The sequence below is a fragment of the Arachis hypogaea genome, chromosome 3 (assembly GCF_003086295.3).
Source record: "Arachis hypogaea cultivar Tifrunner chromosome 3, arahy.Tifrunner.gnm2.J5K5, whole genome shotgun sequence".
NCBI lineage: Eukaryota > Viridiplantae > Streptophyta > Magnoliopsida > Fabales > Fabaceae > Arachis > Arachis hypogaea.
In genome coordinates, this window is record NC_092038.1 from 27,805,169 (window position 1) to 27,827,400 (window position 22,232).

Here is a 22,232-nt window from a genome sequence, read left to right on the forward strand (position 1 = left end):
TTGCTGCTTACTTTCTGAAATTCTTAAAGTACTGTTTAATGCTCTTTGAATATCTCAAAACCATTTTTTGCTTGTCTAATTAATCCTATCAAACGCTATTGTTGCTTGATCCATCAATTCTCGTAGGATCGACCCTTACTCACGTAAGGTATTACTTGGTACGATCCGGTACACTTGTCAATTAGTAGTGTGGGTTGTAAAATAGCGCATCAGTCACAAACATTATTAACAGATTATCAATATCAGTTTTAACAAATAAATTACTAGAATTAAGATTCATCCACCTCCTATTATTAATACTTAAGTCAGTAACTCTTTCCCTAATATAAATGATACACAACCTATTAAGAATAAGCAGGCTGTATTTACTAGGTCAAAAACTGGACACTTTAAACCTAAAGTCTTACTAATTAATGTTGATTTTATAGAACAACTACTTAAATATACTAGTACTGCTCTTAACATACCTTAATGGCAGAGAGTTAGGCAAGAAGCATATGAGGCTTTAATTAGAATTAATATTTAAACCATTGTACCTCTGCCACTTAATAACAAAGACGTAGATTATAAATGGGTCTTTACCATAAAAAAACATCCTAATGGCAGTGTCCAGAAATGTAAAGCACGTTTGGTTGCTCAAAATTTTCATCAAACTGAAGGGTTTGATTTTGAATAGGTTTTTAGCCCAATTATTAAACCAATTACAACTAGATTAATTCTTACTTTAGCTATATCTAAAGATTAGACAATAAGACAATTCAATTTCAATAATATTTTTTTTAATGGTGATCTCCATCAAACTATTTACATGTCATAGCCACAAGGTTTTGAAATTAATTTTGAAAATTTAGTTTGCAAATTGAATAGATCTTTATATGGTCTTAAACAAACTCCTAGAGAGTGGTTCTTAAATCTTAGCACTACTTTAAGAGGTTTTGGTTTTATAAATACTAAATCTGACACTTCTCTTCTTATTAAAACTGATTCTCATTATGCAATATATATACTTTGTTATGTGGATGATACTATTATAACTGGAAACAATTCTCTTGAAATTGAATCTATTATTTGAAAATTGGATACTGTTCCTATAGGATTTATGGGTTTGCTAATTCTGATTGGGTTTCAGATTTGCAGGATCAAAAATCAATTTCAGGATTCAACATTTTCCTAGGCACTGTTTTAATTTCTTGGTTTTGTAGGAAATAATTAACAATAAGCATATCCTCCATTGAAACTAAAATCAGAAGTCTTGTCTAATGTGAAGCAGAAATGATTTAGATAAGCAACCTTCTTAAAGAATTGAATATCAAATTAATCAATGCTTCTACTATATTTTGTGACCTTTTGAGCATTGTATTACTCACTGTTAATGCAGTGTTGCATGACAAGACAAAACACTTTCAACTTGGTATTAAATTTGTGAGAGATAAGATAGCAAGTCGAGCATTACATGTTGTTTATCTAGCTGACTACCAATAAATTGCTAATATCTTAACAAAATTCCTTACAGTAACCACATTTGACCAATTAAGAAGCAAATTTAGAGTAATTTCAAGAAACAACTTAAGTTTGAGGGGACACATATAGGATGTCACGGTTTTAAAGAAAAAAAAAAAGTTAGTTATACTGGTTGTTAGCTACTAGTTTTTGTACAAGAATCTAATATGTTAAGCTATTATATAAGTTTATTTTTAGTAAGATAGATTGAACAATGGCCAATCTTAAATATTACAAACTCACGTATACTACACACTCACATATTTAAAGTTCTATGAATATTAAAAAATATTAAAAAACATGACTATAGATTTAAACTTATATTCTCCACCTACATATCAACATACCACGACATTAGATTGGTTGCTTTCTTATCAATTTATGTGCTAATTATTATATTTATTTAATTTAATTTTAATTTTACACTCATTTTTTTAATTTAATATTCTTTAGAATTTATATAATTATTAAAATAAGTATTAAACATTTTTAATATTTATATTTACATATTAAAATATTAGTGAATATATTTATTTTAAATTTTAATTTTAAAATTTTAACTATTTTATATTTTTAGTAAATAAGTTACCGTTTAAATAGCATAATTTTTTTATATTTATTTAAAAGTTGTGAATTTAAATTTATTTTTTATGTGTATCTGTATTAATTAATTTAGTATAACACAAATTATGTTTTAGGTCTAATACACCTAAATAAACAATAAAAATCGATATATCAAAATTAAAAAAAATAAAAATTTAAATATATTTAAAAATTTATAAAAATTTAAATATTTACAGATTAAAATATCAAGAATTTATTTATTTTTTTATATTTTTATTTATGTAAAACTGATTTTACCAATTAACTAATAATTTATGATTAAACTAATAAACTAATAATTAATTGATTCGATCATCGGGTCACTTCCGACGACTATGCTCTCTTCCGATTCCACCAAATCGCCAATGTCTCACCAGGGCGAATCATCCGACTCGTGAATCAACTCGTTCTCACTTCTTTTTCTCTTATTAATGTTTTCGTTTCAAGGTTATGTTTGCCCCAAAAATAAAATAAAAATCGTTTTTTTTTCTTTCTTTTCGCAGGAAATCGGGGAAGAAGGACTTCTCCACCGCGATTCTCGAACGCAAGAAGTTGCCGAAGAGATTGGTCGTCGATGAAGCCGTCAACGACGATAATTCCGTCGTGGCCATGCACCCACAGACAATGGAAAAACTCCAACTTTTCCGCGGCGACACTATTCTCATCATTGTAACTTCTTTGAACCTTTTTGGTGGTTTGCAATCTAGTTCCCAAACATGGGTTTCGTTTATTTTGTGAAGAAATTGTGGTCTGTTCTAAGGGTTTAGCTAAAACATACTAATGTTTTTGGGATCAAAAGGAGAAAAGAAAATTTGGCAGTGTCTTTGGACTTGGTTGATGACCTATTCTAATTCTCTCTGTGTGTTTGTCTTTAATCAATTTTCAAGTTCTCTGCTTGTGTATATTATGTTGAAACTTATTATTTTGAATTGAATTGAAGTTTAAAACTGACTTTTATTGTTTTTGGACTTGTTTGGTGAGCATTTTGGTGTTCTGTGCTGGGTTATTTGGTCATTGTGCTGTGTTATTATGTGATGTCTTCATGGGGCTTGTCGTTTGTGATGTTTGTTTTGTGGTGCAGGGAAAGAAACGGAAGGACACTATTTGCATTGCACTTGCTGATGACAATTGCGAGGTGCCCAAAATCAGGATGAACAAGGTTGTGAGGTCCAATTTGAGGGTTCGTCTTGGTGATGTTGTGTCTGTGCATCAGTGCCCTGATGTTAAGTATGGGAAACGAGTCCACATTCTGCCTATTGACGATACCGTCGAAGGTGTCACTGGAAATCTGTTTGATGCTTACTTGAAACGTGAGTTTCTAGCCTACTTTGCTCTCATGTTGCAGAGATTAGCATAGTTTCGGTTGTTATGACTTATGACTGCTTCAGTAGCAAATTCTGATTTGTTCTGGGACTTCCCTCCATAGGATAGATTACCTTCTGATTATGGTTTTATTTTTTTGAAGTGCTTTATTGCTGAACTTTAAAATTGGATCCTTGCTTCATGAGTTGATGATATTCATAATAAGCCTCGGATTATATGATATTATGAAGCTTTTCTTTTCTCTTTTGTCCTGATTATAGTGAGTTGACTTGTTATCTTCCTTTTTGTTGGAACTCCTTTTGTTGTAGCTGGCTGGACCTTATGCTGTCTATTTTATGAATGCATATTTCTATTGACTACCTTTTGTATATTGTGATATTTTACCACATTGATCTATTTGTAGAGTCGCCTTTCCACCTGATTCTATGCATTTCAAGCTGGAATTTTACATATCTGGGGAATATTTTTTATTTTAGTTTTGTGGAAGTCTTATGTGATGGAAATGTATACTAACATACTAATTATTTGTTGTATAACTTGCAGCTTATTTCTTGGAGGCTTATCGTCCTGTCAGAAAAGGAGATTTATTCCTTGTCCAAGGAGGGATGAGAAGTGTAGAGTTCAAGGTCATTGAAACTGATCCTGGGGAGTATTGTGTGGTTGCTCCAGACACTGAAATTTTCTGTGAAGGTGAACCCGTGAAACGGGAGGATGAAGAAAGGCTGGATGAAGTTGGATACGATGATGTGGGTGGTGTTAGGAAGCAAATGGCACAGATCCGTGAGCTTGTAGAACTTCCACTGAGACATCCTCAGCTTTTTAAGTCGATTGGTGTTAAGCCACCCAAGGGAATTTTGCTCTATGGACCCCCTGGCTCTGGTAAGACACTAATAGCAAGAGCTGTTGCTAATGAAACCGGAGCTTTCTTCTTTTGTATTAGTGGTCCAGAGATTATGTCCAAATTGGCCGGAGGGAGTGAAAGCAATCTCAGGAAAGCATTTGAAGAAGCAGAAAAGAATGCTCCATCCATCATATTTATTGATGAGATTGATTCAATTGCACCCAAGCGGGAGAAGACAAATGGTGAAGTTGAAAGGAGGATTGTTTCACAACTTTTGACTCTTATGGACGGATTGAAGTCTCATGCACATGTTATTGTTATTGGTGCAACAAATCATCCAAATAGCATTGACCCAGCATTAAGAAGGTTTTTTGATAGAGAAATTGACATTGGTGTTCCTGATGAAGTCAGTCCACTTGAAGTCCTTCGCATACATACCAAGAACATGAAGCTTTCTGATGAGGTAAATAGAGAGCATTTGTAACTTATATTGGTGTTTAAAGTTGTTTTCCATGTGGTTACATTTTTGTATGGATCCAAATTTTGCAATCTGTTAAGTGTTTGTATATTCACTTCTATCCCTTTTCCAGTTTATTCGTCGACATCCTTAAATATTTTGTGGTCAACTATTCTGATTCTTTTACTGTAGGTTGATTTGGAGAGAATATCAAAAGATACTCATGGGTATGTTGGTGCCGACCTTGCTGCTCTTTGCACTGAAGCTGCTCATACTGAGAGAGTGGTTAAAGACAAAGTCTTGGTGTTCAATTTTACTGATGTGGGAAAACTTCCCCCTCATGTTCTTAACGGCGAGAGAGCCGTTGTGCTATTCTTCATCGCTCATATACTCTTCTCTCTCCCTTTCTCTCTCTTACTCTCCCATGGTGTCCCTCTTTCTTTCCTCGCCCTTGCAGCCTCCTTCATTGAGATTAGCTATGACGCTGCCGCTTCTTCCTCTTCCCTCTTCCGCACCAGGTACCTACCTGTTTCTATTCAATTTCTCGATTTCATCCAAATTCTAGCGATTCTCCGTTGTTTTTTTTTCTCCTTCCACCGAATTCTCGTGAATTCGTTTCAGACGCGGTGCTTCTTCCGGAATCCTGCTCGGCGCCGTGACTCTCCCTGCTCTTCTACTCTCCAAGTTGACGCAATTATCAAGAGGATTCTCATTGGCACAAGTTAATCTTCAAGGTTCTATACTTTTGCAATTTCAATTCTGTTGATTTTACAATTAACGTATGATGATGATGATTGCTTTGTTTTGATTTGTGATTTGGTGAATTTTTATGTATTTTTGCATGTATGTAGAGATTCACTATACGACATTGCAATACTGGGCAACATCTGCCACCAGCTTCGTGGTGCTCGTGTTCCTCAGTTTTGTTCTGTCGCACCGCACTCCTCTTTCGCGTAAGGATTGGGGTTTAGGGTTTGGCTTGTGCTTCTTGTTCTTGCAAGCTTCACTGTGCTTTCTGGCACTTGTTTCCACCTCCTCCCAAAGTGGTGAGTTGTGTATGCCCCCTTCTATTTTTAATATTTCATGAGCAACTGCTCATACTTGGGCTTCCTCATTGTTGTATAAAGAAGAGAAACATTGTGATTTTTTTCTGTTTCAATTCAGTTATGGAAAATCGTCTTCTATGCAGGTTTGCAACTTGCATGCAAGCTGTCATGGGTCCTTGGTCATGGATTGGCAGCGGTGATGCTAATTCAGCATTTTCTTGGAACTTTTCCATCTTGTGCTTCCATTGGTATGTGTTGCAAAGTGAAATTTATGCTGGTGGTTTAGCCATCTACTCTTCTAGCTGCATGGGATTTTCATTTTACTGTTAAAGTGGTCACTTTACTTTGAACATGAGTGCATCGTCTGTTTTACGAACTCTGATACATCTAGACCTTTTGTAGCTATTGAAATCAAACAGCATTGAATCATACAGGATCATTGCAAGTTTGACTTTTTCGTTTGGTCAATAACAGTTCATTTCACAGCCTTATCTGAAATCTGGGAATTTTTTATTTATTTACTTTTTGGACTGGTTGTTTATCATTAAAGTTTCCCCTCTTTTTTCCAGGGGAAGCTCTTTTGGCGACAGCTGGTATTGTTCTCTATTTTGGTGATATGCTGTTGCTTACTGTTATGAGGGTTAGTGTTTCTTTACGCGTTTATCTCATTTCTAGTAATATAAGATGGATAAGATGGATATGGATTTAGTTGGTGATTACGTTTTGAACAGCTATATGGACTACTGATGTCATCAGATTTGGTCACTGCAGAGTATGAAACTAGTCGAAGTGAGATAGGCATCATAATTCAGGTATGAGCTAACTCGTGTAACTTGTTAATGTAAGCTGGATCACTAAGTTAGTTTTCTGTTCTGACAGGGAGTGCTGCTTGGCCTTCTGCTATATCCGATACCTTTCAAATATATTCTTCGTGTATGGGAATGGTCCACAAATACAGCTTCTGCTGAGTCAAGAAGATACAGTGAGATTAGAAGATCGGTTATTTTTATTTCTCTCTTTGTATTGGTCATGGTTGGGATTGTACCATTATGGATGCAGTTTGTGCATGAATTTCATCTGCATCCTATTCTCTGGTATGATATCGTATTCAATATGATTTCTTTTGTTAGTTGCCATTGTATATATCACTGCATCATTATATCACTACTATTCCCTGTTTTGTATGATTAATAAACTATCTCTTTTGAACATTTATTTGCAGGGTCCTATCCTTTGTTTTATCAGATCCATTCAAAAGACTATCACTGTGTATCTATTGGGTTTGTGTAATATGTCTCTCTGTGTTATATGTCTATGACATCTCTAAGAACAGTAGGGTTGAGAGAATTCTTCTGCGGAAATACTACCATCTATTGGCTGTCTTGATGTTTGTACCTGCTCTTATCTTACAGGTGATTTGGGACATAATTTATTATTTACAAAAGTCCATTGCATTATTTCCTACTTTGAGTGAAGGAGTGGCAATGCCAAATTTATTCTAATAATATATTCTTCTTACACCCACACTGTGTGACCATTACTAGGTTAGGCAGTAATATATATTCCAACAAAATATAAATTTCTCACTGTTTCATTGCTTTCAGCCAGAGTTTCTTGATCTGGGTTTTGGTGCAGCTCTGGCAATTTTCTTGACGTTAGAAATTATTCGAGTAAGTATCCCTTGTTGCATACTCAGCACTTGTTACTTTATACTTTGAATTGGCATGTTTCTTTGATCATAGTTTCTTATAAAGTGTCCGCAGAAATCTGGTTCTAAACCCAAAGTAGCATAGATTTGCACTAATGTGATGAAATTGAAATCAACCAACCATTTTGGGTGTATCTGTATGTGGCTGAGGGTTGAGTTGGGCAGTCTGTAGGTCCTGTGAGGAATATGTGCAATAATCCATTATCCATATATTGTTATCGATCAACCTGGAAAGAATGTAAGGGGAAATTTGGATATTTGTTCATGTTGAATTTTGGAATTTTGAAACGCTTTGATATTCACAAGTTTTTTCTTTTTGCTCTTTCATTTAACTGAAGTGTTACATTGAAAATCACCACCAACAAATATGATCTAGTTTTCTAAAGCAATTCAAAGCAGGCTGATTGGTTTTACAACTTTTGTTTCTCGTTAATTGCTCTGACATTGATATTGTTTGACCCAGATATGGAGAATCTGGCCTTTGGGACAACCAATTCATCAGTTTATGAATGCATTCACTGATCACCGGGATTCTGATTTTCTAATTGTCAGGTACTTCACACTTTCTTTCTTGTTTAAATCAAACTTAAGAGCATATATTTATGATGAACATTAGTTCCATCTGGTTCCCTTTCATGATGAACTTTCTTTTCTCAGCCACTTCTCACTTTTACTTGGATGTGCACTTCCTATTTGGTTGTCTTCTGGTTACAATGATCGACCCCTTGCTCCTTTTGCGGGAATATTGAGTCTAGGAATTGGAGATACAATGGTAATATTTTCGTTTCTGAAATATATGATATTTGGCCTACATGGTTATTGATTGTGTTTTATGAAGGATAAATAAGTTGTGCTTTATCATCATCATCATCATCATCATCATCTTCATCTTCTTCTTCCATAAATGCAAAAAGGTGTTGCTCAGTTGCTGATAGTTTTGGCTATTTTGTACAGGCATCATTAATTGGGCACAAGTATGGTGTTCTAAGGTGGAGTAAAACTGGCAGTAAGTATTCTTTTTTCTTAATGATCTTTAACTTCTGTTTGCGTTATATGATTTGATATGAATAGCAGCTTTTTCTACTTGTCAGAGAAAACAATTGAAGGTACTGCAGCTGGTATAATGTCTGTTCTAGCTTCCTGCTGGTTACTCCTTCTGTTGTTAGCTTCAAGTGGATACATTTTCACCCAGGTACTATTCTCTCTCTTCCTCTCTCTGATCGCTTTCCATTGAGATAAAAACAAGAATTTTTCATTTACTTTTGAGAAAATAAACAAGCAAAGTTAATCGGAGAGGCCTGCTATTATATATATTCGATGGATTTCTGGCTTTCTCTTTGATGATTTGTTACTGACCATTTTGCAGCATTGGTTCTCGTTGCTTCTATCTGTGACTGTTAGTGGTTTGTTGGAGGCATACACAGCACAACTTGACAATGCATTCATACCACTATTTTTCTATAGCCTTCTATGCTTGTAGATGCTGCAGCTTCTTCCTTACAAAAAATACAAGTTTATATTGGATGAGCGTATTCAGCAGAAGTCTTGATGATTTTTCAGCATATGCTTGCTTTGACATATTCTTTTTGTAGATAACTGTTAACCAAATGCTGACAGCAGTGACAATAATTATTTGAGTTAGGATGGTATACATAGCCAACATAGGATTGTTTGTATCTCTTCACAGAAATGATAGTCATAGGAATAGTGTTTATTAAAGGGGGTGGTGCCCTACATGGTAGCATGCTATTTATAGGAGTCACAATTTTTCATTTTTGATAGCCACGATGAAGAGAGTGGAAAACAGTTGAATATCAAATGAGCTTTCATTTTCATTCTTTCAATTTTCTCACGGGCATGGCGCAGGTTAGGCGAGAGCAGGTTAGGCGAGAGGGAGAGGGAGAGAAATGTGTGTACTTATTGAGAATATGGGGTAATAAAACTGAAAATTGCTATCATATATCCTCATGTTTTCTGATCCCTAACGCTATTTATAATATGATTCTTTTTTTTCCCTTAAAGTGTAATATGAATATATTTCATTTTGAAGCTTATGCAAATATAATTTTTCCTTTTTAGGTGATGAGGCACATATAATTTTAATAGCACAAATTGCAATTATGTTACTTTCAGCATTTCTAAAAATAGTAATACATGAATGAGGTATAAGATAGCATTGTCAACTCAAGTTGGTATAAATAGTAAATATCTTTTGCATTCTGCTGCACGCAACTAAATGAATTCCATTCAAAGAAACATTATTCAAGAGTCATTCTTGTATGGGCGAGGTTCTATCAAATTTGGACTATTTCATTGTTTCATAAGATGCATTATATTTCGAAGTCTGATTAAGCAATAACATACGTATATAGATATCGATCATCACTACTCACTTTTCAAATTCCATAGAATGTAAATGTCCAATAACAAGGCTTTATCTAATTTACATTTAAAGGAAAATACAACTACAAATAAATATGTGGATTTTGTCTAAAATTCAATGTACTTGATGCAAAAATGCAAAAACTATAGTAAACTAGCATCATTAGTTTTGAGGAGATTTTACCAGTTCAAAGCTTGCATAAACTGAAATAACAAGACCATGTGGCTTGGCTCTTGCCCTAAATTAACGGGGGTAACAACCTGCATGATAAGAATTTAGTGGAGTTGGAGACTCCATTGGAGTGTTAGCTACTATTTGCCTAATGATGCACGTGTCTACTATTTCCATAGGTACGTAATATATATATATATATATATATATATCATTCATAAATGCGCTACTTATCAAGGTAAAAATAGTGGTTCATAAATGCCATTTTAAACAACATAAAATACAATTTTAACCTGGTAAAAATGACGGTTTTAAATGCTGTTTTAATCAACCAAAAAATGTCATTTTATCTGAAAATAACGACGGTTTGAACTGCTGTTTGAACAAAAAAAACTATTTTATCTTAAAATAACGGTGGTTTGAATCGCCATTTTAACATGTTAAAAAACTGCAATTTTAATAATGGGAATTGTGACGGTTTTTAAAGAACCACCGTAATAATCAAATGACGCTTAAAATTACGGTGGTTTTCTTTAGTCGCTATTTAAAATAATAATGATGGTTCAAACTGCCGTAATAACCTCAAAAAACCGTCGTAATTATCAAATTTTTTTTATAGTGGGATATTTATCATATGCATTGTATGAATTGCTTGGGTGTACTTGAATTGTTATGTTATTTGTGAAATTCTTGTTATTTGTTTTATGCAGGAATTGTCTGTATTTTTGTATTAAATGATTTGCTTGTGTGTTACCTTATGATTATATTTAAAGATGATGCAGACTGAAACCTTGTTTCAAGAAACATAATAATTTGAAGAAAATATTTAATCGGGTAGAGTAAATTCAACGAACTTAGGGAATTAATAAAAACAAATATTTTTGAGACACAATTTGATTATTTTCATTCTATTATTTACTTTACAACATTCACATTTTTTATCGAGAACGAATGGCTTTGTTCTCACACCAAATTTCCAACTCTTTCAAAGATACAAGCATGAAGGCTCGTTGTGAAGCTACAGATAAATAGAAGAGTTTATTTGTGAGTAAAGTTATTTTGTAGAGTTTATTTTCCCTCGACTTTATTATTTAGAGTATTGATATTTTTTTATATAAAGAGGGCAGGTACTATTATTGAGTTTGTATTAACTAACTATACTGTATTAATAATAATTATGTGGATTTAAATTTATTTGGATATAATTTTGTCAGATGAATATTTTTTATTGATTTTGACTAATGATTTTACACAAATTAAATTGAAACAAAAAAGTATTGCCTTTTTCTTAAAATTGTAAACAAGTTAATATCGTAAAGGCTCATATATTAAATGGTTAATCATAGGAACGTTTTACGTGATGGGTCTGTTAGGGCTCACGGGCCCGGTTCGATCAGTTCATCTCATCCGACCCAATCTTAGGTCTTGAAATTAGTATCAAAATTTTCGTTTTAAAGAATTCTATCCTATTTTAATATAAGATTTTTATTTCTAATTTTTCTTATTAAAATTTAATTTATTAACTAATTACTTACTAATTTAGCGGGGTTTATATCCTACCTACCTAATTAAGAATTTTGTCCTCTAAATTCAGATTCAGTTACCTGAAAAGAGGTGTGGGTAGTCCTTCCGCATATCTGACTCAAACTCCCAAGTATGCTCTTCAATATTAGCCCGACTCCAAGCTACCTTCACCAATGATAGTTCTTTCCCACGTAAACGCTTGATGCTAGTGTCATCAATCCTAATTGGGGTTATTGGGAGCGTCAGATCTTCCATTACTTGAACTAATTCTGGTTCCAGGACATGACTTGGATCAGGAGTATATTTACGAAGTTGCGACACGTGAAACACGTCGTGCAGGTTCGAAAGATGCAGAGGTAAAGCGATCTTATAAGCCATTGGTCCAATTCTCTTTATGATCTCAAACGGTCCAATGTAACGGGGATTCAGTTTCTTAGTCTTAATGGCTCTTCCCACTCTTATGGTTGGAGTAACTTTCAGAAAGACATGTTCTCCTTCCTCAAATTCTAAAGGCTTCCGCCTTTGATCAGCATAGCTCTTCTGACGACTTTGAGCTATAAGCATTCGGCTACGGATCTTCTTTATCTGTTCCGTGGTCTCAGCTATCATCTCAGGCCCTAGCAAGCTTCTTTCTCCCGCTTCATACCAGCATAGCGGAAAGTGACATTTCCTACTATACAAAGCCTTATACGGAGCCATTCCGATGTTCGCATGGTAGCTGTTGTTATAAGCAAACTCCACTAGGGGCATATACCGATCCCAGCTCGCCGGTTGGTCCAAAACACAAGCTCTAAGCATATCCTCCAAAGTCTGGATTGTTCTTTCTGACTAACCATCTGTTTGAGGGTGATATGCAGTGATTAGACTCAATTGAGTGCCAAATACTCGCTGAAAGGCTCCCCAGAATCTTGATGTGAATCGAGGATCCCTGTCGGATATAATGGTAGAAGGCACGCCGTGCAACCTTACAACCTCTTTAATATACGTCCGAGCTAACTCCTCTATCGTGCAACTTATCCGAATGGGAAGGAAGTGAGCCGACTTGGTCAGCCGATCCACAATCACCCAGATAGCATCATAACCAGTCTGAGTTCTAGGTAAGCCCAACAAGAAGTCCATTGCAATACTCTCCCACTTCCATTGTGGAATCTCCAAAGCCTGAAGGGTTCCTGATGGTCTCTGGTGCTCAATCTTAACTTTTTGGCAAGTTAAACACTTGAAAATGTGCAACGCCACATCATTTTTCATTCCTGGCCATCAGAACATCGTCTTCATATCTTGATACATCTTGGTACTGGATTAAGAATCCGCTCTTATGAGATTCCTTCAAGATGTTTTGTCGCAAATCTCTGACATCTGGCACAATAATCCGGTCTTTGAACCTCCATAAACCATCCTTATCTTCTGACACTCTCCACCGTTTGCCTTGTTCAATCGCCGGCAAAACCTTATACAATTCTTTGTCATTCTGATGAACCTTTAGGAGTTCAGCTTTGAAATCACTGGAAATCTATAGTTGACTTAAGTACAGAGTCCCAAACTCTTCTCTAACCCCCAGTTTCAAACCTTGGAATGCTCTTAATAACTCTTCCTCTCGTAGCATCATCCAAGTAGCACATAGAGACTTCCGGCTCAAGGAATCCGCCACAATATTCGCCTTCCCAGGATGGTAGTTCAACTCGAAGTCATAGTCTTTCAGAAGCTCCATCCACCTCCTCTGATGCATATTCAACTCTTTTTGCTCAAAGAGGTACTTCAAACTCTCGTGATCTGAGAAAACTTAAAATTTAACGCCGTAGAGATAATGTCGCCAGATCTTTAGAGCAAACACAATAGCAGCAAGTTCTAAGTCGTGAGTCGGATAGTTCATTTCATGTGGCCTTAAGTGCCGTGAGACGTATGCCACAACCTTACGGTGCTGCATCAGCACGCACACCAGACCTTTCAGTGATGCATCGCAGTACACTTCAAACGGTTCACTCGGCTCAGGCAATACCAACACAGGTGCAGTAGTCAATCTTGCATCAATGCTAGAAAACTCTCCTTGCACTCAGGAGTCCAAAAAAAAGGTACATCCTTCCTAGGAAAGGCGAGCTGTGAAAACTCCTTAATGAATCTCCGATAATAACCTGCCAAACCTAGGAAACTTCTTATCTCTGTCACTGAAGTTGGTCGCTCCCAATTCATCACTGCTTCTACCTTAGCAGGGTCTACTGCTATCCCCTGCTTGCTCACCACGTCGCCAAGAAACTTCACCTCATTCTTCTGGAATTCGCATTTAGATAGCTTAGCATACAACTTCCTATCTTTTAAGATTTACAGCACAGTCCATAAGTGATCTGCATGCTCATCTTCTGTCTTGGAGTAAATAAGAATGTCATCGATGAATACAACAACAAACTTATCCAGATATGGATGGAAAAATCTATTTATGTAATCCATGAATATTGTCAGAGCATTAGTCAACCCGAAAGATATTACTGTGTACTCATAATGACCATAACGTGTCCTGAAAGTAGTTTTGGAAATATCCTCATCTCTAACCCTTATCTGGTGGTATCCGAATCCTAAATCAATCTTAGAAAACACACCGGATCCTTGTAACTTGTTCATTAGGTCGTCAATTCTTGGCAACGGATATTTATTCTTTACAGTAATCTTATTCAGCTGCCCATGATCGACACACAGGCGCATACTCCCGTCTTTCTTCTTCACCAGTAACACTGGCGCTCCCTACGGAGAAACACTCGGTCGAATAAAGTGTTTTCCCAGCAAATCTTCTAGCTGATCCTTAAGCTCATCCATTTCCAATGGTGACATCCTATAAGGAGCACTCGAGATCGAACCGGCTCCTGGCACCAACTCAATAGCAGACTCAACCTCTCGTTCAGGTGGAAATTCATCAATATCATTTGGAAATATCTCAGGAAACTCGCAAACAACCGGAATCTACTCCAAGGTTTGATCATCACCCAAAACACCTGCCGTTAGCATCATAATACCCTGGCATTTAATCCCATAATAATTCACTATCCTAGAATTCAAATAATAGCTATTCGCCACAACCGGCCCATCCGTATCCTCCGGCATAAAGCACACTAATTTCTCATAACAGTCGAGTAGAACATGGTTCTTAGATAACCAGCCCAACCCCAGAATGAGACCAAGACCAGTCATCGGCAGACAAATCAGATCATGCACGAATTCACGTAGTTGTACTCGAAACGAAAATTGTGGACATCCTAACCTAGTCACAATCGCTTTGTGGGTAGCATTATACTTAAATCATACCTCATGACCACTATTTTCAACCCTAACTCATTAGCCTTCTCAAATGCAATGAATGAATGTGTAGCTCCTAAATCGAATAAGGCATTTAATATTCTACCAGCTATTTCATAGTTACCTCTGATCAAGGTCTCTGATCCCTCAGCGCCTACTGCAGAAGTAGTATACACTCTCCCTACCTGCTGTACTCTACAAGTCTCATACTTCTTCTTCTCTGGACAATTATTGGCAAAGTGCCTGGGCTGTCCATAGAAATAGCATACTCCAGTTCCAAACCTACACGGAACTCCTAGATGATACTTCCCACATCTCTGACAAATCAAATCCTGCTGTGGCTGCTTTCCATACCTTCTTCCTTGATTAGCATTAGCATTCGGCCTTCTGAAGTTGCCCTGCCCTTGATTGTTTTGAGGGACAAGGCCGCCATGCTTGAATTGTCTGCCCCTTGGTGCAAAGTTCCTCCCTGAAGTCCTCTAGAAAGGCACCCTCAGACTTTCCTTCTCTGCTGCAGCCTTTTTCACACACTCTTCAACCGCCCTACTCTTATTCACGAGTTCAGAAAATACCCTAATCTCCATAGGTGCAACGAAGCTCAGAATATCGCTCCGAAGGCCTCCCCCATACTTGATGCATTTCCATTAAGAAAAATCCTCAGGAGCTCCTTGACATATCCGGAAAAAGTGGCACAATTCCTCAAACCTGCTAGTATACTCAGTAGCAGTCATCTGACCTTGTTTCAGCTGAAGTAGTTCAAGTTCCTTAGCATTTCTGATTGAATTGGAAAAGTATTTCTTGTAGAACTCTGTTTGGAACAATTCCTAAGAAATCACGATACCATCTGGTTGCAGGATTCGCTGTGTTTCCTACCACCTGGGCCTTGCCTTGTAGTTGATAAGTTCCAAACTCAATCCACTGCTCTTCAGGAAACTGTTGAGCCTGTAGTGCTCGCGTTATAGTCTGAATCCAGTTGTCCGCATCGGTGGGGTTTGAGGTTCCTCTGAAGGTCGGAGGATGAACCTTCAAGAAAGAGGAAAGCGTCATAGGGCCCTCATCACCATTATTGCCATTATTCCCATTGTTCATTTGGTTTTCTATAGCTTCGGCTGTTGCCTGCATAGTCGCAGCCATGTTTCCCAGGGCAGCCATAAAGTCTACAGGGTTAGGATTATTCTTTGTCGCTTCAGGAATAGCATTTCATATTCTGCCTCTATCTTGCCCGCGACCACGTTTGCGAGTCGACATCTGGTCCCTATACACACCAAACAAGTGATATCAAGTTGATCAATCTCAATATCGCAAGTCTAGTGCTTTAAGTTCCAAATGCATGCTCATGAACGTTTATGCCACATATATCAGTTAGATATCCTAATAGCACATAGACACATACACAGAGAATGCACAGAAGCATAGTCAGTCCGTCCCTCAAGCTCTATAGGTTCGAACTGCTCTGATACCATAATGTAACACCCTACCACACAAAGCTTTACGCTTAAGCTGTAAACCAGATGTGGTGTGGTATTACGACCTCTAAAATAAAATATATACATAATATTATTGGATAGAGAGTAATATACAAGGAGCCTTCGAAAACAGGTAAAACAAAATTGCAAAATAAAAAGCGCAACCCAAAATAGAAAGATAAAACCTTAACTCTCCTTAAACCTTTAAGAGGGACAAAATAAACAAGTTACTTGGAGAGAAAGTTAAGTACATATATATATAAACTAAATAACAAGAGAACCTAGAAACCGCTCCGCTTCAGCAGTCCAGACGCCTAGCAAGGTACCTCTCGACATGCATCTGAAAACAACAACACAGTATGCCGCTCATACAGCTCCCAGCCAACAAGCAGTTAGCCTTCTTTTCCAAGGAATTCCAATGTGGATGACTGGACATCAGCAATAACTGGAGCCGAGCTTTCACAAAAACATACGAACCCACCCTATCATTTAAGGGGTACTAAAATCAACGTGTCAATCATCAGAATAGTTTAATTTACCTGGACGTAGGATTGGCTTTTACCTTTCTTTCCGTTTTGGAAGCAAAAGTCAAATCTTAAGCAGCAGATACCACTAGAGAAAATGAAGATGAAAGAGATGCTTAATTAAAGATAATAATCCGATCTTTCATCCACTGAATCATACATAACATACGGATTTGAATCTGCAGAATCATAGGAATTAGAAGAAGCTGGAATCAGCATGCTAAAGATGCCACGCATATAATATATAAGGTCCTGGGAATGCCAGAGGCAATCCTAAAACACCGACACTCAGATTATAAAACTTAAGTTACTAAACAGAAACCACAAAGGGGTAGGTGTTCTAAGGAATTCCAAACTCAACTTAAAACTAACTTCAACACCAAACTTGTCCACCTTTCCTCGGCTCCTCCATCACCAATGATTTAGCAAAGACAAATAAACAGACAAGTTCAAGTACAAGTAGAAGGCAAGTAGTGTAAGTAGAAAATATAACAATTAGCAGAATATATTCAGTTAGGCATTCCCAAATAATGCATAGCAAACAAACGAACATAATGCACATGATGTATGCCTGTCCTATGGCTGATGAGGCTCATCTGTCGGTTATCAAGCCAATCCGACAAGTCTGAAACCCTTGGACTATCCCTCGTCGCGCATCCCCATGAGTCTATGCATAGCTTTTCTCATTTCACTCATACATTCATATATAATTTACTCAATGGGGGATATCCATTCTCGGGAATTTATACGTGCAGGTCACCCTTACGATTTAGGGTCAACAGAGTATCAAGTTTCAACCTGGAACACATGATGGCAAGCCACGGTTCTGTACCCAGGGAACTCGTATCTCAAATAACATTAAATTCATAGTGACATAAGTATTCATAATCATTCATATTCATTTCATAATTATTCATCATAGCCATGTCATCATAACTTCTTTCAGCCTTCACATCATTCTCTTATAATTCATCATGTTTATCCCTTTTCTTCATCCCCAAGTTACCTCAATTTTCTAGCTTTAACTAACTACTAGGCTTAGTGTTATAATTTATAACTAAAAGAATGAGAATAGAGGTTTAGAAGTCTGAAATTTGATTTAAAAACACAAAATCCAGTTTTGCAGAAAACAGGGGCCACGCGTACGCGTGGGCATGCGAAAACCCTTGCTCGTATGCGCAAGCCCCTGCTCGCGTACGCGAGAATTCCAACCCGAAAGGGTTGGTCACGTCACGAGCGACTAGTCACGTATGCAAATGCCGGATCACGCGTACGCGTGGCCCATGTGTACGTTTTTCCAAAAATTTGCATAAGTCTAAAAAGCTGCAGAATCCCAACCTTTTTAATCCCAACTTCCGACACGCATAATGTTTTCGTTTTAAATCATTTTCCTTCGTTCTTCAAATGGCGTAAACTTCACAGACCCAATTTTTATATAAAACTTGTTTGAAACAATTTGGGGGTCAGGAAGCTGAGTTATGCCTCGCCGAAGTTCGGCCAAAAACCAAAATTACACAAAACTTCAAAACCTCATTTTCATTAAAAATCACATCCAATTTATGACCAAACCTACAACCGTCAACATAATGTGCCATTCCTCAACACCACAACAACCACCATAATAAACCATACCTCAAATCAACAATAACATACATACATTTCCCAAATGCATCAACCAAAATTATAACTCACCAATTCTAGGCTCATGTGCTCATGTACTCAAGCCATTAGTTATCAATTCATCAAACACCAATTAGTCAACAAGCACCAAACCAAAACGTACTTCTTATCAAGGACACTAAGCAATAAATATACACATACGTTCCAACCTATCCTATGGTCACCTAGCCTAAGTTTTCACAGAACATTACATATTAAATACGCGAAACCTAAACCATACCTTGGCCGATTTCCACGTATTAACCAAGGCAACCCACTAGGAAAAAAGGGAAAGGCTTCAATCACCAAAATTCAACTCTAACACCCACCAAGCTCTCAAATCAAGCTTCCAATGATTCCAAGGTCTCCATATCATGCATTCATATACCTAACACATATATATACATACATATACCCAACAACTCAATATCCAACATAATCAAAATAAGAAATAGCTAGCTTTTAGAATCCTTACCGTGCCCACGGACTAAACGAACTAAATCTGTCAAGCTCCAGAAGCTAAATTGAACCTGGAGTACCAAATTAAACAAAATCTCAATGTGGGTTCTTACCAGTTTTCAAAATTCAAGGGGTAGAGAAACTGGGATAAAATTGAAGCTTACCTATGAAATTGATCCAATAGAATCGTAGAGCTCAACACGTAGTCACAAACGATGAGGCGATCGGAGCTCGGATGAAGAAGTTATGGTGGATTGATGTTATGGTGAGGGTTTGGAAGCTCTCCTCTTCCCTTGGCTATTCAGTGTTCTTCTTTGCTAAATGGCGAGAGAGATGAGCTTCATCTCATTTAAGTGGTGGGTTCGGTTGGGCCCATGGGCCGGGTTTGAACTCGATTCGACCAATTCGGCCCGTTCGGCTCAATCTTGGACCAAATTCTTCGAAATTAGTGTCAAAATTCTCATTTTAAAGAGCTCTATCCTATTTTAATATAAGATTTTCATTTCTAATTTTTCTTATTAAAATTTAATCTATTGACTAATTACTTACTAATTTAGCAGGATTTACATTGTCCTAACTCCTTACTGTCGTTACTGCTCCCGTCAAAAGTGTGTGAGACTACCTCGCCAAGGCCCAAGTATGGCTGTGGCTCTGGCTGTAACTTTGAAATGGGTGGTATGGACTCTCTGGTCGCAACTTAGTAAGAGAAACCTCTTGTAGTGAATCCAATTTACAGAAAGGAGTAAGAAGTAGAAATGAGAGTGGCTTGTCACGTAGAGATGCATATAAACACGAGTCTAATCGTAGATGAGCATGCTCCTATAGCCTGGGTCATCTCAAGAGAACGGCTCTAACAACTCAATGTACATCACCATTGACACCATATGTAGGAACAGTAAAAAAAAGGGTGAGAACCTACAATTTCTAACAGGGTACTAACAACAGGGATAAAAGGTCAACTCGTACAGCAGGCTAGGATTTATCTCTACGTCGGGACAATAACGCACATACTAGTTTGACCTTTGGTCCATAGTTTATATCTTTTTACGTCTAATGCTACAATCTATCATAACAAGCAAATAGTAATAACAAGCAAGCATAAACAACTCACATAGCACAATCTCAGATAATATGTGACAATCAATATGGTGATGTATGTCTTAAGCAGGCTATAAGCTCACGTGTTGATTGAATACACGCAACTTGACATTACCTGGGACAAATACCAGGTATAGCTTTCCATTGCATCTGTTAGGCACATGTGTTGATTTGGATGAAACTATAAAAGTGGCCTGACAACCAAAAATGGTTGCAATGCTTGATGCTATAATATGTATATAATTGAAAAATAACGTTCATTTAAATATCAGTGGACATCCCTACATTATATCAAAGAATTGCACAAACAAGACAAAATGCTTGATCTTATACCATTAGTACCATCTTCCCCTTAATCTTTTTGAAAAATACCTAATTAATCCTTTCTATTAGTGAATTAACATTTTACCCTCAATATTTTCAAACATGACCTTTATGTCCCTAAAGCTCCAAAATTATCTTATTACCTCTAAACTTAATTATCCAAATGACCATTTTATCTTTATAATTATACTCTTATATGTAATTTTTATCTTAATGACCATGCTACCCTTGATCTTTATTGTCATTACTATTTTGTCCTTTAATCTTTATTATAATTACTATTTTCTCTCTTAAGCTTTATTTAAATACTATTATATTCCAAACTTTATTATAATTATAATTTTATTCTAATTTTTTTATGAAATTATATTTTTATCTTTAAACTTTAGTATTTATATTTTTACCCCTAACTTTTTATATTTTTATATTGTTCCAAAACTTGTTTTTCATACTTTTATCCTCTCCTTCCACTAATTTACTATAGGTCTCTATACTCTACTCAATTTTATTTTTGAGTAAAGGACAAATAGGTCTTTGACATTTTATTTTGCAGACATTTTTCGTCTTTTAGAATTTAAAATACTTTTAAGCCCCCGAATTTTACAAACGGTGGATAGATAGATCCTTCCGTCCATTTGCCTCTCAAAGAACAAACGGAGATTAGTGAAGTGACACCCACGTGTTCATTATAGAGCTATGTGTCCGTTACAGTGCTGATATGGCATGTTCCCCAAAAAAACAAAGGACAAATAAGTCTTTGCACTATGCAATGACAACATTTTATGGTTTTACGGTTCTGCAATTTGGGAGATGGTGAGCTAGAGAGAGATTAGGTGAGGGCCAAAGGGAGGAGAAGAAGAAGAAGGCAGCGGGTGGTGGTTCTGTGGTGGCCAGACATGTGATCATCCCCAAAGGCGAGACAAATGGCCAGCAATGATGTTGATGAAGATGGTGGTTGGTGAGTGAGAGGGGTTGTTCTTTTTCTTCTATTATCATGAAGGGAAAGAAAGAGTGATAATGTGAGCTAGAACTGAGAAAAAGGAAAAAGGAGAAATGAGAAAGAAGTAGAGGAGGCCGTGGGTGGCGTGGACTGCTGGCGATGAAATAGCGAAAGGCAGCAATGATGTGGAACGATGAAGAGGAGGGGAAGAGAGTGGATCGCGGCGGTTCAGTGTGGCAGTTTCATCACAGATGGTGGAAGCTATAGTGGTTCTGGGATAACGAGGGTGGTGGTTTCAGCGATCGAAGAGGACGATGGTGGTTGTTGGGTTCTGAATGAAAACTATAGAGTGGTGGTGATGGTGAATCGGAGGTGATGGTGGTGAGAGGAGGGCGATGCACAAATCAGAGGAGAGGAGAGGAGAAGAAGAGAATTTGAAAATGAATTTACGGTTTTGGGGTTTCTTTAAACGCGGGGGAGCTCGTCGGCGGTCGTGGCTGGAGGTTCGTGAAGATGGAGATGGTGAAAGTAGGATGAACCTGTGTGTGATGAAGAGCAAGAAGGAATTCCGTCGTGTTTAGGGTTGCCATTGAAATGACATTTTTTTGTAGTCGGGGACTTAATTGTTCCGTTTCGAAATGCTTCCATCCACATATGTATATGTAAGACCAGGTCAGCATAATGAGGCCACGTCAGACGTTTTCATTGGTTCCGACGGACCCACATGAATGAAAGGATTCTTTTGTCCAACTTTTAAAGAGGTCAGGAATTTAAAAGTATTTTTAAATTCTGAAGGACGAAAATATTTGCAGAAAAAATGGTCAGAGACTTATTTATCCTTTACTCTTTATTTTTTTTATCTTTCTTTTAACAACATCTCTTCTAGTTTTTAAATTTGCCTAAATTGTATTTTGATCCCCTAGG

General features: G+C 36.8%; 2 protein-coding genes across 3 annotated transcripts; one reads left to right on the top strand and one right to left on the bottom strand.

The window, feature by feature from the left end:
- The first annotated feature begins 2,389 nt into the window (after positions 1 to 2,389).
- LOC112790018 (dolichol kinase EVAN) lies at positions 2,390 to 9,499 on the top strand. 2 transcript variants are annotated; one of them, XM_025832230.3, is made up of 18 exons: positions 2,390 to 2,509; positions 2,607 to 2,772; positions 3,185 to 3,413; positions 3,970 to 4,730; positions 4,917 to 5,242; positions 5,346 to 5,458; positions 5,576 to 5,770; positions 5,914 to 6,018; positions 6,340 to 6,410; positions 6,502 to 6,582; positions 6,650 to 6,864; positions 6,993 to 7,182; positions 7,375 to 7,440; positions 7,942 to 8,030; positions 8,136 to 8,250; positions 8,433 to 8,484; positions 8,570 to 8,670; positions 8,845 to 9,499. In XM_025832230.3, the coding sequence occupies exons 2-18, from the start codon at positions 2,713 to 2,715 to the stop codon at positions 8,956 to 8,958; spliced, it is 2,883 nt and encodes a 960-aa protein (XP_025688015.1). In that variant the 5' UTR covers positions 2,390 to 2,509; positions 2,607 to 2,712; the 3' UTR covers positions 8,959 to 9,499. The 2 variants fall into 2 exon arrangements, with proteins under 2 accessions (XP_025688015.1, XP_025688012.1); XM_025832227.3 differs by having other exon boundaries at positions 2,391 to 2,497.
- Positions 9,500 to 14,289: 4,790 nt separating this feature from the next.
- Positions 14,290 to 15,972, bottom strand: LOC112775478 (uncharacterized). The gene is made up of 6 exons (XM_025819111.1): positions 15,726 to 15,972; positions 15,544 to 15,646; positions 15,330 to 15,411; positions 14,848 to 15,086; positions 14,587 to 14,803; positions 14,290 to 14,505 (listed from the first exon to the last, which is right to left on the bottom strand). The coding sequence occupies exons 1-6, from the start codon at positions 15,970 to 15,972 to the stop codon at positions 14,290 to 14,292; spliced, it is 1,104 nt and encodes a 367-aa protein (XP_025674896.1).
- Positions 15,973 to 22,232: the final 6,260 nt, after the last annotated feature.

Excerpts from the sequence above, each read along its gene's own strand:
- LOC112775478 (XM_025819111.1), bottom strand. The coding sequence starts at position 15,972 with ATGGCTGCGACTATGCAGGCAACAGCCGAAGCTATAGAAAACCAAATG. Across the intron at positions 15,412-15,543 it reads GCTACTGAGTATACTAGCAG|GGTATTTTCTGAACTCGTGA; the intron begins GTTTGAGGAATT and ends TATGGAGATTAG. Across the intron at positions 14,804-14,847 it reads TTGAAAATAGTGGTCATGAG|GTTAGGATGTCCACAATTTT; the intron begins GTATGATTTAAG and ends GATTGTGACTAG.
- LOC112790018 (XM_025832227.3), top strand. The coding sequence starts at position 2,439 with ATGCTCTCTTCCGATTCCACCAAATCGCCAATGTCTCACCAGGGCGAA. Across the intron at positions 5,771-5,913 it reads TTCCACCTCCTCCCAAAGTG|GTTTGCAACTTGCATGCAAG; the intron begins GTGAGTTGTGTA and ends TCTTCTATGCAG. Across the intron at positions 8,031-8,135 it reads TCTGATTTTCTAATTGTCAG|CCACTTCTCACTTTTACTTG; the intron begins GTACTTCACACT and ends TTCTTTTCTCAG.